This window comes from Coenobita brevimanus, chromosome 50 (genome assembly GCF_032717465.1).
Source record: "Coenobita brevimanus isolate Jiangsu-jjx chromosome 50, ASM3271746v2, whole genome shotgun sequence".
Taxonomy (NCBI): Eukaryota; Metazoa; Arthropoda; class Malacostraca; order Decapoda; family Coenobitidae; genus Coenobita; species Coenobita brevimanus.
In genome coordinates, this window is record NC_137003.1 from 53,035,390 (window position 1) to 53,052,531 (window position 17,142).

Consider the following 17,142-nt stretch of genomic DNA (forward strand, 5'->3'; position numbering starts at 1 on the left):
CAGCTCTGAAGAGTCTGCCGTGGTGGTGCTACCCAGAGAGGAGTTTCCTCTCCCAACTGTTGTTGGCACACCAGTTTCACCGTGGAGCCGGGGCTGCTCTTCACAACAGCACCAACAACCACCTCAGCACTGCATCCCAGGGGCCACCATCACACCCAATGTAAGAAGCTCACCCAACAGGATCACCTGCCATTCTCTGAGAGAGGGCTGGGGTACGAGAAGGGGAAGGGACGAGCAAAGAGGCAGAGGCAGCGTGTCGCCACACACTGTCATAAAATTCACCACTACCTCGATTCCCTCCACCTGCCCAACAAGCACTCGCTCTCCCTCTGCAGTCACCCTCGCTCATCCAGTAGTGTCGGCTTCCCACAAGGATGTGTACAGTAAGAAAACTACAGCTAGCCAATTCCTTGTGATGCACAGCCCTCACGGTCGGCCTCCTCCGTCTCCCTTCACCAGTACTGTTAGCCTGGCTAATGCAGTGCCCTCCAATAGCCTGATGACTGTGGGTCGTGGCATGAAGCAGGACATCCAGCATGCCACATGCAGAGGAACAGTTCAAGGTATAAGCCAAGGAGTAACTGCAGGTGGAAACCCAGACACTGAGCAGAGTGGAAAACAATGCACAGTTACACATGTGTCCTCACAGTGCATTGTGTCAACCCCCCAGCAACCTCCCCGGGTGGTTCTATCCACAGTGGCCTCAGCAACACCCAGCAAGAGAAAGCCAGAGGACTGGAATGGTGCAGTGCCAGGTGCAGCTTCAATACCCAGTGTAGTACGTGTGCGCCGCTACCTTACTCCTGTACCCTGCCAAGGACTCACATTGCTTTTCCCCAGGACGAGCAAAAGGGTGTGTGTGTAAGGTTTGTGCACTGTCATAGCACTTATACCCCACCTGGCCTATTTCACCAGTTTTACCTACCTCCCCTACTGTCTTATTTCACCTCCCTCCCCTGTCTTGTCTACCTCACCTCTTCTATTCCATTTGTGCTACACCACTTGTATTATCTTAGCTGCCTCTATATATGCACTCTGCCTTACTATATCTGTCCTATTTCACCTATCCCACCCACCTGTCCTACCCACCTGTCCCATCCCACCTGTCTTACCCATTTACCCTATCCATTTGTCCCACCCTACCTGTCCTTCCCCACCTGTCCCACCCCACCTGTCCTACCCACCTGTCTTACTCATCTGCCCTAGCCATTCGTTGCAACCCACCATCCTACCCACTTGTCTCATCCCATCTTGTCCTGCTCGCCTAACCTACCCACCTGTTCTACCTCACCTCTCCTACTCCACCTAACTGACCTTACTTTTCCCACCCTGCTTCACTCTCTCTTTTCCTCATTTAGTTATGAAGGGCTTATTTATTACCACATAATTGAGAATATTTACCAGTATAATCAAGCTTGATTTGTTCTTAGGCAGTCCTTGTTATAAGCAGGTTTTTTACGTTAAAGTTTCATTTCACCCCAATTTACAATTGCAGTTGTACGTAATAAGTTGTGTTATTATAGAACTCATTCCTTCCTTATAACTAGGACTGTCTACTTGCCACTTGTCATTTTGTTTCCTGCCGTTTTCATGAGTCTATTTACGCTTAGATGATGCTGTGAAGATTCAGGAAACTGGTGCATTTTGTTGAGTTTTCTACTTTGCAGCATAATATTTATTAGAAAGATGTTATTTTGACTGAGCCAGATACAACTTCATCGCGGAAGGTTTTCCCAGAAATGAATAATATTGTCTGGTGGGAACAAAATAAACTGTAAATAAGATTTCATAGTATGAAAGACGTTAAAAGAAACCGTCCAAACTTTAAAAAAAAACTGTCCACACTGAAAGGAAAATATTTTAGTTATAAATGTAGAGTACAGGGAGAGTTAACAATAGCTCGTTTTGTAAGATTCAATTAGAATAAAGTCTGTAGTTTTTGAATTAGCATTTTTTTAACGAGTGGCCATTCGCCTATTTATGGACTGTGCAGCCTAGTCCCTGCCGCTGATTTCCGTTGTGTGCCATCTTCTGCACTTTTTCTAATATAAGAAAGCCTATAAATAGGTTAAGTTTACTTTTTTCTTAGTATCAGGTTAGGTTAGGATGTTAGTTAGGTTGATTCATTTAGTTAGGTTAGTATTGGTTAAGTTAATCTATCTGTCTGTTGCCGGACGCCTCAATCCCGCAAGGGATGGCCACAAACAAATCGCCTCCATGTTACCCTGTCCCCCGCCATTTCACTACCCTCCCCCAGCACACACACCCCTCTCCCATATATCTCTCCACTCCATCCCCCCATCTCATCCTCTGCCTCCCCTTCCACTTCACTCACATACCCTGCACTCTCCTTGTTAGTCTCTCGCTCTCCATCCTTCACATGGCCAAATCACCTCGGTGTATTTCTAACGCTTTCTGTCACACCCACATCCACACCACAACGCTCCTTCACTTCCTTATTTGTCCGTTTGAGTCTCTTTGTAACTCCACATGCTCCTCTGAAATAACTCTATTCCACTGCTGTCAATCTTGATGTGTGTCCTCCCGACAAGGTACAAGCTTCACTTCCATATATCAGAGTTGGTATCACAATACATTACAGTAGTCATGCAGCGATTTTTTTTTTTTTTACTTCCATACTCACTTCCCTATTCCTTATTACTGCTTTCAAAGAACCAGCAACCTTTTTTCCTTGTTGCACCCTTTCAAGCACTTCATTCTCCAAACTTCCGGCCTTATCACACTACCCAAGTACTGAAATGCACTCGCATTTTCCATTTCCTCATCATCCAGCCTCACTGTATTTCCAGTTCTCTCGACGACCATAACTGTACTCTTCCCTACACATACATTTTGATTACATTTCTTATACACTCTCTCCAGCTCATTAATTAAGCCTTGCAGTTCCCCTTCGTCTTCACATAACAATACAGTATCATATACATACAACAGTACAGGAAGTTTCCAAACGCTGCCCTCTCTCATTAGGGCCGCTCCAGCATCCACTGCCCTGCCTTGTACCTCTTTTATAACCCCATCCATATACAGATTGAATAACCATGGAAACATGACACATCCCTGTTTCAATCCAACAATCAGACAGAAAAATTCACTCAGCTCACTATACACACGCACTGCAGCCTTTGCACCCTCATACATACTCTTCACGGCATTCAACAACTTCCCATTCACTCTATATATTCTTAATATTTTCTACATTCCTTGTGTATCCACCCTGTCATATGCTTTCTCCAAATCCATGAAGGCTGCATACAACTTCTTTCCCTTCTTAGAAACTTTTCCACTGAAGACGTAAGGATGAATATCTGATCTATACACAACTTCCCTTCCTAAAACCTCCCTGATCTTCTCCAACTAATTCCTCTGTTATTTACCTAACTGTCAAAAAGTATCCTACCATATACTTTTCCTATTACACTTAGAAGACAAATGCCCTGTGATTACTACACACTTCATTTTTCCCTTTCTCTCTGTACAGGGGAATAAATACACCTGACATCCCCTCCACTAAGACTCTACCTTCCTCTCAGGCCAATCTGTACACCTTCCACATCCATTCTATTACTATCTCTCCCCCATGCTTCAGCATTTCACCACACACTCCATCAATTTCTGGGGCTTTCCCCATATTGACTTTCTTCATTGCTTCCACTACTTCCATCATATTTATCTCTTTCTCCCTTCTCACCTCTCTTCTTGTCCCAGCCACTTATACTCCCATTACTTTCATTCTCTATGTTTAACAGTTCCTTAAAGTGGTCTTTCCATCTGCTTACTTTTTCTCCCTTCTCCACTATCAATCTGTCCTGGCAGGGTGCCCTGAGGCCACTACCACAGCCAGTGGTAAGCTGGTGGGATAGGGGTCCCAGATCCATTGCCTGGACCTGGGACTGTGCAGTGAGTGGGGAGTGTGGTATGTCTACGTCCTTTATTATTATTATTATTACTGACAATTACCAAATACAAAAATAAGCCTCAAAGCAAGCCTGAGGACATTAAATTGCCCAGGAGGATGAAAGTGGGTTCATGAAATGTGGGAAGTTTGAGGGGAAGAGCAGGGGAAGTCAATGAGGCATTCAGTAGGAGGTGGGTGGATGTGGCATGTTTGCATGAAGTCCAGTGCAAAGGTGGGTCAGCCAGAAAGACTGTTGGGAAGGACTGCTAATATAAGTTGTTTTGGCAGGAGAGGACAGACGGACAAGGGGGTGTGGGTGTGTTGGTTGCGGAGAAATGGGTGGAATATGTTATGAATGTTATGAGAGTAAGAGATAGGACATTGTAGTGAAAATTTTGTTCGGTGGAATGATGACTCCAATTATATTGGCATATGCCCCACAGGCAGGCTTGGATGAGGTAGAGAAGGATAGATTTTGGGATGACTTAATATGTGTGGTAGGTGGTATGGGGGATGATGAGATAGTGGTTTTGGGAGGGGACTTAAATGGTCATGTAGGTGAAGCAGCTCAAGGTTATGAAGGAGTACATGGGGGATGTGCGTATGGTGTAAGGAATGCGGAAGGGGAAAGAATACTCGAGTTTGGGGAGGCAACAAACAGAATTGTGTGCAACACACATTTTAGGAAAAGAGAGGGTAGGTTAATTACATACGAGTCTGGGGAAAATAAGTCAGATAGATTATTTTCTGGTCAGGAGGGTTGATAGTAGGTTAGTGAGGGATGTTAGAGTTATAGGACGTGAGGAGTGTGTGCTGCAGCACAAACTATTGCTTTGTGATATGGTGCTTAAAGAATGAGTGATGAAAAAGAGGACTTACGTACCTAGGAGGAAAATATAGAAGGTGGAAAACCAAGCAATAAGGGATGCCTTCTATAGCAAGATGAGGAGAGTGGTGGCTGAACAGGAAGCCATAGACAGAGGCGTTAATGAACAGTACAGAGCCCTCAAGAACAACCTCTTGAGAGTTACCGATGTAATATGCCAATGGACAAGAGGCCAACCAAGACATAAAGTACCCTAGTGGTGGGATGAGGGTGTAGAAGCTGCAGTTAAGAAGAAAAGAAGGCTTTTCCAGGAATGGAAGAAGGGTGGTAACAAGGAGGAATACTTGGCTGCCATGCACAGGGCTAGAAGAGAGGTATACATGGCGAAGTCTGAGCCATAGAGGCCTTTACTTGATAACCTAAATCATGGAGAAAGGAAAAATATGACATTTAAGGTGGCAAAACAGATGAAGAGGAATAATCAGGATATTATAGGTGAGAAGTGTGTGAAGAATGATGAAGGAAGGGTAGTGATGAACAGTGGGGATATTTAAGATGCATGGAGAGAGCATTATAGCCAGTTGTTGAATGAGGAGTTTGACTGGGACAGGGAAGGTTTGGAGCCAGCAGATCCAGTGTTTCGCCATTGGCCTTTGATTGATGCTGCTACTGTGAGTGAAGCAATTGGCAGGATGCAGGTGGGAAAGGCAGCAGATGTGTCTGGGTTGACTGCTGAAATGCTGAAGGCCTCAGGAGATATAGGGGTGAGGTTAGTCACTGACCTGACAAATATGATTTTATAAGAGTGTGTTGTTCCAGACGATTGGCTGAAGAGTCTAATTGTAAATGTGTACAAGAGGAAGAGTGATGCCCTGGAAAGAGGAAATTATAGAGGTATAAAGCTTTTAGATCAGATAACGAAGGTAATGGAGAGAGTTCTAGAAGGTATAATTAGAGAAAGTGAATATTGATGAGATGCAGTTTGGGTTTATGCCAGGCAAAGCGACCACTGATGCCATATTCATTGTTTGACAGCTTCAGGAAAAACATATTGGGAAGAAAAGGGATTTGTATTTTGTTTTTGTTGATTTGGAAAAGGCCTTTGACAGAGTTCTTAAAGAGGTGGTGAAGTGGGCAATGAGAAAGCTTGGCTTGGAGGAGTGGCTGGTTAGGGTGGTTACGGCCATGTATGTGGGTGCTCACATCCAGGTAAGAGTGAATGGAGATTTGAGTGATGAGTTTTCCGTGAATGTTGGTGTGCATCAGGGGTAAGTTTTGAGTCCCATGTTGTTTATCATGGTACTTGAAACCCTCTCACGTGACTTCAGAAACGGACTCCTGTGGGAGATATTGTATGCTGATGATTTGGTGTTGACTGCAGAGAATGAAAGGGAGGTGGAGGAAAGATTTAGGAAGTGGAGAGATGGTATGGGACACAAGGGCTTAAGGGTAAATGCAGATCAAAGAGAAGTGATGATATCTGGGGTTGGTGGCAGTACAGTCAAAGAAGAGGGAGTGGCCATGTGCAGTTTGCCACAAGGGCATGGGAAGTACAGTGGCAGGACAAGGTACTATGGAGAAGGGGCACAGTTGGGAGGGACTGGTCGGGGGAACCACAGGAGGGGTGTCGGGATCAGCAAAGTCGGGAGTGGTTGGATCAGAAACTGGCCTCACACTGTGAGTGGGACGAGGACGATAATGTTGGGGCTTCAGAGGTGGAATGGGATGAGTCACGATCTCGGGGGGTAGGGAGAGGTGGATGGCCGTGCCTGATTCCCTGTCAATGATTGCCCCTGGTGGTTGCAGGTCCTGTAGGGCAGAGAAACAGTTGGAGGTGATCGCAGCAAAACTGAGGCCCTGCTGCACGGGGCGGCTGGGCGGGTGAAAGGACACAGACGGTGCTGACTGAGCGGGGCAAGGGGGTGTGGCAGTGCGTGGTGCCAGGCTGAGGGAGTGAAGCTTGGTGTTCACAGACTGGAGGGAGGATGGGTTGTTTCGGGCTGTCTCACGGATGGCAAGGGCTTGCTGATATATTGGGCAAGATCGCGATGTGACGGTGTGGGCGTCGCCACAGAAAAAGCAGTAAGGGTCCTCTGTGCAAGGCTCCCCAGTGGTGGAGCAGTAGAGGTGGAAGCAGCGAGCACATCGGACCTTGTTCCAACAGGAGAGGGATCCATGCCCAAACTGGTGGCAATTAAAACAGCGTAGCAAAGGAAAGGTGTAAGTACCTATTGTGTGGCACGAATGTCCTAGTATGACCTTCTCTGGCAGGGTGCCCTCGAACTTGAGTTGGATGACCTGAGACTGTACCTGCGTGCCGTCCTGTCCAGATCGTGAGGTGAGGCGTGAAACCTCTACAAGGCAGCCTCCTGACCCCAGGCAACGAAGCTGAGAAAGTATGTCCTCGGTGGGCAGGTTAAAGGACACAGGGCTGATTTTCCCAAATGAGTAAGCACTATCAATGGGGGCGGAGGCCTTCCAGTACTTGACCTTTCACTCTCCCAGGGAAGTTGGGGATTCGGGAGGGGCAGGCAGCTTGGCTAGATTCGCCTCTGCTATGCAGAAGCGAAAGGCAGCCCCTCGTCCCAATACCCGAACCTCGCCCTCCACACTGTATTTGCTACAAAAGCAAGCATTGATGGCCTCAGACAACGCCCTGGGGTTGGGAAAAAACCGCACTGCCATCCAAAGTGCACACTAAGAAAGTGATCAAGCGCTCACCTGTTGTGTTGTCAGATGTTGTGGGCTTGATATACTTCTCTGAGTGGGATGTGTCATCCAGTCCACCATCCTCCTCTTCATCCTGGGGTGGCTGTCCTCCTCTTCATGCCTTGGGGAGGCCCGACCTCTAGCATAGCCTCGTCATCCATGGTCACAACTTGAACCGGCCGGGTAGCCGGCTGTGCCGTCGCCATGGCGTTCAGTCACTTCCACCGCGCCTAGACACGGCCGAATAATTGCGGTAGCAATACCAAGTGAGCCACAAGTATGCACACAATAATAGAATAAGTAAAGGAGCACTTGCTTGGTTGGGTACTGAAAAGGTTGAGAATCTGACGGGAAAGAGGGCATGAAAGAGAGCGCATCCGACCCCAACCAAGCGTAGCGAGCAAATCTCAGCGAATCAGCTGTGTTGTTTTGATTATTCCCGGGCATTTAAGTGGTGCATTCGGTCTGGTGCATTCAGACTTGGCAGATGGTGCATAAACCCTAGGCTGCTGGTACATTCGGTTTCGGGCATTCCCTGCCCCCAATGTGCCCCTGCACAAAATGGACCCAAGCTACGCGACTGGTGACTAAGTCGGACCCCAAGGTATTTGTAGGTATTTGCTCTGTCATTTTTTACATGATTTTTACCAGGTAGTGTGCATTTCTTTATTAGAAAATCCGAGATGGAAGCAAAGCCGAACTGATACGTCAGCAGCCAATCAAAATCGAGTTTCGTCGTGCACGTGGAACGCGTGTTGTTTACTACAGAGAAAGTCCATGACTGGGGTCGGTCGCCTTGGGTGGTTAACTCGTAGATTAGTGTCACGGTCTCAGTATTACCTTCCAGAGTTTAAACGGGTCATAGCTGGCTATCCTGTGCTACAAAAGCCGAAGGCTGAGAACTGGGGCAGCAAAAAGCACAAAGCCAAACGTACGGTCCAGCTGCAAACAACACTACTGGCGATGGACCCTGGAGTAGAGAAACAGCTGGCACCTTACAGAGCCCGATGCAAAGAGCAGGTAAGTGTAGCTTTTAAGGATGATAAATTTAGTACAGTAATCGTATAGTGTTTTAAGAGGGATGCAGGTGAACATACGATTGACTTTAAGCGGTGGAAGTGCCTTACCAATTGTTAGTTCTTCCTGATTGTTATGTTTTTCCGATTATTTCTGAGGCAGTAAATAAACGTTACATGTTAAATCTGTTTTCCCGTTGTTTTAAGATATATTCTGCTGTGACAACTCTTGTTTGATTCATCAGCGTAATGGCGGAAGCGACTCCTAACAGTTTAAACCTAACCTAACCTAGCTTAACTGTCTGTAATAATTTAACCAAATCTAACCTCCAGTTGGGAAATGAAATCCACCTTTGAGTATATTTCCTCTATTACGCCAGACACAAAACAATCGTAGGTACAGCTTAAGGAACGTGATAATAATGGGGAAATTTTGGTAGGAAAATGTTTTTTACTATCCTGAAAAGTACAGAAAAACCTGAGGAAAATTAACTGAATTGGTAAGGTCTTTCTACTGCTTAAAGTAAACTTACATATACCAGGATCCATTTGAATTTATTCAAGTTGAGCTCGACCATAAATTCTTATCCTTTATTTATTTTTCTCAATATGCCCTGGATGCTGAGGTTTAGGGTTCAAGGATTTTACTCCTACAGTCAGGCACCACTATGTGTGATTTCATTAATACCACAAGTGACCCATCTTCTTAGTTTCTTACCCACATTGGAGCAATTGCAGGTTCCGTCTGTCTTAAACTGTGGTCATACAGGATGTTATTTAGCAAAATCTGCTTCCAGAATTTCTGTTTTATTTTATATATTAATATTCAAAAGCTTTTAAAGCAATTGTTTTGGAAAGATTTGATCTTTTTATGTTATGTCCATCTTGTTTCAGGACCACATTGCAGCAAGTTCAGGTTCCACTTGTCTTAACCTGTGGTCATCCAGAATATTTTCTAGCAATTCCTGCTTCCAGAACAGCTGTTTTATTTGACATATGAATACAGTAAACTCAGTTATCCAGTGTTGCTATATCCGGTGCTGCTGGCTTGTCTCTATTAAAGCAACATCTGGCAAAATTATGCAGCCTCTGGTGCCGAAACGGGGCGTAACCTTCAGTTCTGTGCAATATCTGGCATTGAGGCATTCCAACTGTCTTAAAAGTGATTGCGAGCCAGCAGTGTATCACTGTACTGTATCATTATTTTATTGTATTTTATGCATAATTTTTTTAAGGATAGAGTGTCGAGACTGATAATAACACAGTATCCAGTTCAGTGCTGAAGGTTGAGCTGATGGGGGGTACTGTGCAATGTCCAGCGTTTCACATTATTTGGTGTAGGGCGTGGCTGAAATACAACGGATAACTGAGAGTTTACTGTTTTCAAAAGTTAGTACTTCCTTACCAAACGGGTGTATTGATTCCACTATACTCTTACAAACTCATAATCTGAAGGAAAGCATGTTTTGGTACATAGGCAACACAGATGGTTAAGTGTTGACATTTGACTGCAGAAAGCGATAGGAAAAAGCAGAATACAGTGATCCCTCAATTATCCAGAGGATCATTATCCAAACGTGTTCAGTATCCGGACGCTGGGCCTTGGCTCTATTAAACTATAGTAGGACTCGCCTAAGTTTGCGGCTGTGGTGTGGCCCGCACCTGTGTACAATGGTGCCACGTTTCCCCAACTTGGGATGTGAAACGGAAGCTATTTATGTACAAGGCAACACAAATACGATAAATTCAGATGAATAAAACTTACACTTGTGTATTTTGATGGATGAATCAACAGTAATCTTATTATGCATAAAATATTTATACAGTAACACAGAAACATGGCATACATATTGTACAGTGTTGCTAAAAGAAATTGTAGTCACTTTTAATGTTTTTTAGCATAGTTTTAGGGTGGGTAATAATATTACAGTTATGGATATAAGAGAATGAGCCTGAGAAAAGAAGAAATATGCCAATATCCAAAGTAAAAGAAATAATTCATATAATTCTTGTGAGTGGGGGGTTTCAAGAATACTCCCCCAGTATCCCTGCTTGTCGTACGAGGCGACTAAAAGGGTTGGTGGTGGGTTAGTGCCCCACCCCGTAAAAAGAACTAACTAAAAAAGCAAATAAAGCGCCTCGGACCCGGACGGACCATACGTTGACGACTAAGGAACGGACAAAGGACATTCTGAGGGTAGGAACGTGGAATGTGAGAGGAGTGAATGATGAAGTAAAAGAGAGAGAGATTGTCCAGGTGCTTGAGGATGCAAAAGTGGATATATGTGGATTGACTGAAACTAAATGGAAAGGTGAAAGGATGAGAGAATGGGAATACGGTGTAGGTATATGTGCGGGAGTCAGTGAGAATGAGAGGGCAAGAGAGGGAGTATGTCTGATGATAAGCAAGAAGTGGAAGGAGAATATAAGAGAGTATGGAACAGTGGGTGCAAGGATTGTATGGGTGAGGATGAAAGTAGGTATACAAGCATGGGCGATTGTATGTGTGTATGCTCCAACAGAGGATCGAGTGGCAAGAGTGAAAGATGAGTTTTGGGCGAGAGTAGAAGCATGTATGGACAAGTTTGAGAGGAGCGAGAGAGTGCTGTTGATTGGAGACATGAATGGCAAAGTTGGGAATGTACAAGTGGATGGAGTGGTTGGTCAGTGGGGTGTGCCAGCTGAAGTAGATGGGAATGGTAGTGCTTTGGTGGACATCTGTGCTGGTAAGGGGTTGGCAATAGCCAACACCTACTTTCGTCATAAGATGATCCACCGGTATACATGGAGAGTAATGAGGAGGATGGATGGTGAACTTGTTGAATGAAAGGCAATGATAGACTACGTGTGTGTGGATGAGCGAATGAGAAGACAAGTGTTGGATGCAAGGGTGTGGAGAGGGTGGGGGAATGGAGTCTCGGACCATCACTTAGTGATGGCCAAGGTAGAGCTGCAAAGAAAGTGGTTGAGGAGACGAAGGGGAAGACAGGAGGAAGCAGCTCCTGTGAGAAGAGTGGAGAAATTGCAAGATAGTGAGAAAAGGACAGAGTATAAGAGCATAGTGGAAGAAAGATTGGGAAGGTATGAGCTAGAGCAGATGGAAGGGGTTGAAGACGTATGTAAGATATTCACGGAAGAGATAAGCGCAGGGTGTGAGGCGGTTTGTGGAGTGAGGAGGAGATGCAAGGGTGTGCAAGGGACAGCATGGTGGAATCAAGAGGTGAAACGAGCTGTGGAACAAAAGAAGAAGGCATATGGTGAATGGTTGGCGAGTAGAGGTAGGGGAGAAGATGAGAGAGAGAAGAGAGAGGTATATGTGAGCAGGAGGAGGGAGGTTAAGAGACTGGTGAAGGAAAGTAAGAAGAAAGTGGATGAAGAGTTTGGGAGGAATCTGAGTGTGAAATGGAGGGAGAGTAAGAAATTGTTTTGGAAGGAGGTAAAGAAAGTAAGGCAGTGTGAAAGGGGAAATAGTAGGGGAGTGAAAGATAGGAATAATAGATTGTTGGTGGAGAAGAGAGAGAAATTGAGGAGATGGAAGGAGCGCTTTGAGGATTTGTTGAATGTAGAGAGTGAGAGCAGTGTGAGTATAAGTGGTTGGGGAATGGCTGGGAGAAGAAGAGATGAGAGGAGGGAGGAAGAGATCAGTAGGTCGGAAGTAGTGGAAGCGATGAAGAAGATTAAGCTGGGAAAGGCCCCAGGAATTGATGGAGTGTGTGGCGAAATGCTTAGGTATGGGGGTGAGATTGTTGTGGAGTGGATATGGAAGTTGTGTAGATTGGCTTGGGAAGAGGGAAGGGTTCCAGAGGACTGGAAATCAGGTATAATTGTTCCTCTGTACAAAGGAAAAGGGGAGAGAGAAGTATGTGGTAACCATAGGGGTATTTGCCTTCTTAGTGTGACTGGTAAAATATATGGTAGAATACTCATTGATAGGGTTAGGCATATGACAGAGGAGCTAGTGGGAGAAGAACAAGGGGGATTTAGGAAGGGAAAAGGGTGTGTAGATCAGATATTTGTTCTAAGATGTTTAGTGGAGAAGTATCTAGAGAAGGGAAGGAAAGTGTATGCTGCCTTCATGGACTTGGAGAAAGCTTATGACAGAATAGATAGGCAAGGTATGTGGAAGGTATTAAGAATATATGGAGTGGAGGGGAAATTGTTGAGTGCTGTGAAGAGTATGTACGAGGGAGCTAGGGCTACGGTGCGAGTGGATGGTGAGCTGAGTGAGTTCTTTGATCTCAATGTGGGACTGAAACAGGGGTGTGTGATGTCTCCATGGCTGTTTAATATATACATGGATGGGGTTGTAAAGGAGGTGCAAGGTAGGGCAGTGGATGTGGGGCTGGCCCTAATGAATGAGGGTGAGATTTGGAAGTTTCCGGTGTTGCTGTTTGCTGATGATACAGTATTGATGAGTGAAGATGAATGGGAGTTGCAAGGTTTGGTGAATGAATTTGGGACAGTGTGTAGGAGGAGGAAGCTGAAAGTTAATGTAAACAAAAGTAAAGTTATGGTGCTTGAGAGGAATGAAGTCACAGAGTGTGCAGTGAGGTTGGATGGTGAGGATATGGAGAATGTGAGTGCATTCAAGTACTTGGGTAGTGTGATGAGTAAGGATGGAACTTTGGGGGATGAAGTACGTGAAAGGGTACAGCAGGGAAGAAAGGTTGTTGGTACACTGAAAGCAGTGATGAGAAATAGGGAGGTGAGTATGGAAGTTAAGAAGTCACTGCATGATGGTATTGTGATCCCTACCCTGACGTATGGAAGCGAGGCGTGGACCTTGCAAGAGGGGAACAAGTCAAGAGTGAGAGCAGTGGAAATGAGTTACTTGAGAGGAGCATGTGGAGTGACGTGGAGGGACAGGTTGACGAATGAAGAAGTGAAGGAACGTTGTGGGGTAGATGTGGATGTGGTTGAAAAGATTAGGAGAAATACACTGAGGTGGTTTGGACATGTGGAGAGAATGGAGGATGAAAGACTGACTAAGAGGGTGTATGTAGGTGAGGTGGAGGGAGGGAGAGGGAGGGGTAGACCGAGGATGAGGTGGAGGGATGGAGTTGAGAGGTATATGAGGGAGGGGGGAGTGAGTTGGGGGGAGGGGAGTCAAATGGTGGGTGACAGAGTGACTTGGAGGCGTTTTGTCTGCTGCCACCCTTTGCGGGATTAGGGCGTCGGGCTATAGATAGATAGATAGGCAATACTGACACACCTAGTCTGGCCTAAGGTAAAGTACGTACCCCTCCGTAGACCCAAGCATAGCTTGTACAGGTGTTGCTAGGGAAAAATGCTCACATTTACTGGCTTTTACCGTAATTTTAAGGGCGAGGAATAATCACATTTATAATCATAAGCTAATATGTAGGACAAAATAGTAGGCATATGCCAATACTGAAGTAAAAAAAAAAAAACATTATTCACTCGCGAGCGGCAACACTTCCACACCCAGTCGGTGGCCTTGATCTCAGGGGTGGTGTGGAAATGATGTGGAGGCATTGTCAGGCTGAGAGAGAGATGGAGGAAGGGGAAAGAGAATGAATGAAAATCAATCATGGTACTGCAATAACGGGTCATCTGTCGCCGTATACAAAAAATGATAAATATCACTAAATATAACAAAACCAAAGTAACAAATGAAAGCACAATTATAAACAACTTATAAAAGAATCAAAAGTACTCAGGGTGGCTCACATCTCCCGCCAGGAGAGAGAGAGAGAGAGAGAGAGATAACAGTATAGAAAATGTGGCAACACTGTACACAGGTGCGGGCCACACCACAGCCGCAAACTTAGGCGAGTCCTACTATAGTATCCGAATTTACTTGCTATTATTCAGACATGAAAGTGCTCGAGAACTTCAGCTGGCCAGTCGACATGTTCAAACATTCGGTATTGTGGCTGCTGGGCTAGAGCCATGAGCGGGAAGTAGTCTTTAACCCACAACCAGAGCTAAAATGTCCATCTGACCCTGTACTGGATGGTCAAAATCGTGTTCTCATCCTATCACTCCCAACGAACCTCCAGCACCCAAGTCATATGACTGTAACCTGCAAGCAGTGTCAGAACATCCCACTGAATGTCTAGGATCGCACGGCCATGGGGGCTAAGTCTTTCCCAACCGCCACATCCATCGAACACAGACCACAAGCCACGAGTACATGTTCGGCAACAGTGGCTGTCAGCCTCTTTATCGAAGGTCGAAAGTACCCCCGGTCACGATGCATTGTGTTTCCGCATGGCCACTCGGTGTCTAACAGACCACAAGCCACGAGTATATGTATGGCAAAAACGTCCGTCCGCATGTTGACAGAAGGGGGAGAATCCTGCCCACAGCCTCGCCTCTCCACCCCCCGTTGCTTCTCTCCTCCATACCCTCCCGACTCCCCCTTCACTCCCTCAGTCCTTACCCTCTTCTGTGGTGATAGCAGTGACTCGTGAGTTTTCAAATTTTTTTGCGATTTATTTGACTACTCTTGGTCTTATGGAAATTCCGTGGTGACCATGAGAAAGCTCATGAAATTCTGCATCTAGATATATGCTTAATTCTTGGAAGATGTGGACAGAATTTTGAATTGCGATGGTGGGAACTTATATACCGTAAAGGTAAGTTTTACTCTTAAACACTTTATTCCTGCTAGAATTTCAAACTCTTTCTTGTCAGTTTTATTTGTTTTTATTAGTTTGTCTTATAAACACCGGCAAAGGTGATGTTATATGATATATACCAATACAACCAATTTACGGTGGCATATTTGGCCATGGAATTTTTTTTTTGAACCCTAGCAGCAATCACTCATCACAGACAAAAGATTTTCAAACTGTTGTCAGTTTTTTTATGGATTTTTATGTTTATGCATTGTTTTCATGATGTTTAGCACTAATATGGATAATCATGTGTGTTTTTGATGTCTGAATATGGCAGACTGACCCGAAAACAGTGCCAAAATTAGGAGGGGTACTGTACGTACAGTAGTGTATAGGTCGGGTGTTTTTTGGTTTTCATTTTTTTTTTTTTTCATGGTTTTCTTGGTGTTTCGCATTACTTTGGATATTCCTATGTGTGTTTTGATGTCTGAATATGGCAGGTTAACCTAAAAATAGTGCCAAAATTAGGAGGGGATACTGTACATACGGTGGTGTATAGGTAGGGTGTTTTTTGGTTTTCATTGGCTTTTCAGCATGGTTTTCTTGGTGTTTAGCATTACTTTAGATATTCCTGTGTGTGTTATGATGTCTAAATAATCCTGAATGACCAGAAAACACTGCCAAATTAAGCATAGGTACTGTACAAATAAGTTAGGTATAGATTGGAGGTGGCTGTATGTAGGGTCTGGGTGTGGTAGAAGAATAGTGTTCTTTATCTGGATGTTGCCACTACCCCGACATGCCTTTGGCTTTTTTATGTCCGGATAAATGAGGGATTACTGTTTACCTATTTTGAGGTATGTAAGTAAGCCACCAGTTCACCTTTGGCTGTCTAAAATTGACTGGATGTGTTGATTACCGACGATCTTGCTGATAGGATGTGTCAGTGCTTCAGGCAAGGAAATTATATAGAACCTAATGATCCAGTCTAACCTAACCTGTCCAGTCCAGCCCAGTAGTAGGAGTGGGATAAGCCTTCATAATGGCTCCCACTTTCTTGTGATTTTTTTTATTTTTTTTTATATAGTACTGTACCCTGCTGTACGATACCCCTTTAGGCGATACCCTGCCTTGGTGATGTAAAAAAATTAACAAACTTCCCTGCCTGTCGATGGCCAGTCCTCGGTTATCAGATGGGATTTCTTGAACTGATTTTGATGATATTTTAAACCTATCTATCTATCTATCTATAGCCCTATGCCCTAATCCCGCAAAGGGTAGCTGCAGAGAAAATGCCTCCAAGTCGCTCTGTCACACCATTTGACTACCCTCCCCCAACTCACCCCCCCCCCTCATATACCTCTCTACTCCATCCCTCCACCTCATCCTCGGTCTACCCCTCCCTCTCCCTCCCTCCACCTCACCTATATACACCTTCTTAGTCAGTCTTTCATTCTCCATTCTCTTCACATGTCCAAACCACCTCAGTGTATTTCTCCTAATCTTCTCAACCACATCCACATCAACCCCACAACGTTCCTTCACTTCTTCATTCGTCAACCTGTCCCTCCACGTCACTCCACATTTAGGTTGATTTATAATCTCTTTTTTAGACTTAGATTAATGTGTTTTAGTCATAGGTTGGGTGAACACTCATTTTTGGGTACAGTTTACTAAGTTTGATTTTTTTTTTTTCCAGGTATGCTTAATGATTTTCATATTTTATTTTTGGGTTTAGGTGAGTTTAGCTTGTTTTAAAGCTGTTTGTGGGTTAAGGTGAGCTAGAAACATGTTTTTGGACTCAATTGGGTGGTTTTTTGACTTGGTTGGGGGGAGATCCCAAGGCTTTCAAATGCATCCCTATACTGTACTTTTTATGTTATAATGTCCCTGTTTAACGATACCCCAGCACATGATGGGTTTTCCCAAACGCATCTCATCGTTATAATGAGGACGGCCTGTATGTATGTATGTATGTATATATATATATGTATGTATGTGTGTACTGTATACTCGTAAATTTCTTCTTCTTTCGGCTCTTCTTTTAGGGGTCGCCACAGCGAATCAAGCGTCTCCATCTTGCTGTGGCTT

The 17,142-nt window shown here is 44.7% G+C and overlaps 1 protein-coding gene across 2 annotated transcripts in view; it reads left to right on the forward strand.

Moving 5' to 3' along the window:
• Positions 1-8,214: 8,214 nt before the first annotated feature.
• The window catches only part of GlyRS (glycine--tRNA ligase), a 92,757-nt gene continuing 83,829 nt past the window's right edge, over positions 8,215-17,142 (forward strand). For both annotated transcript variants that reach the window (XM_080272208.1, XM_080272209.1), the window contains exon 1: positions 8,215-8,471. In XM_080272208.1, the coding sequence (XP_080128334.1) occupies positions 8,229-8,471 (243 nt within the window). In that variant the 5' untranslated portion in view covers positions 8,215-8,228. The remainder of the gene's footprint in view (positions 8,472-17,142) is intronic.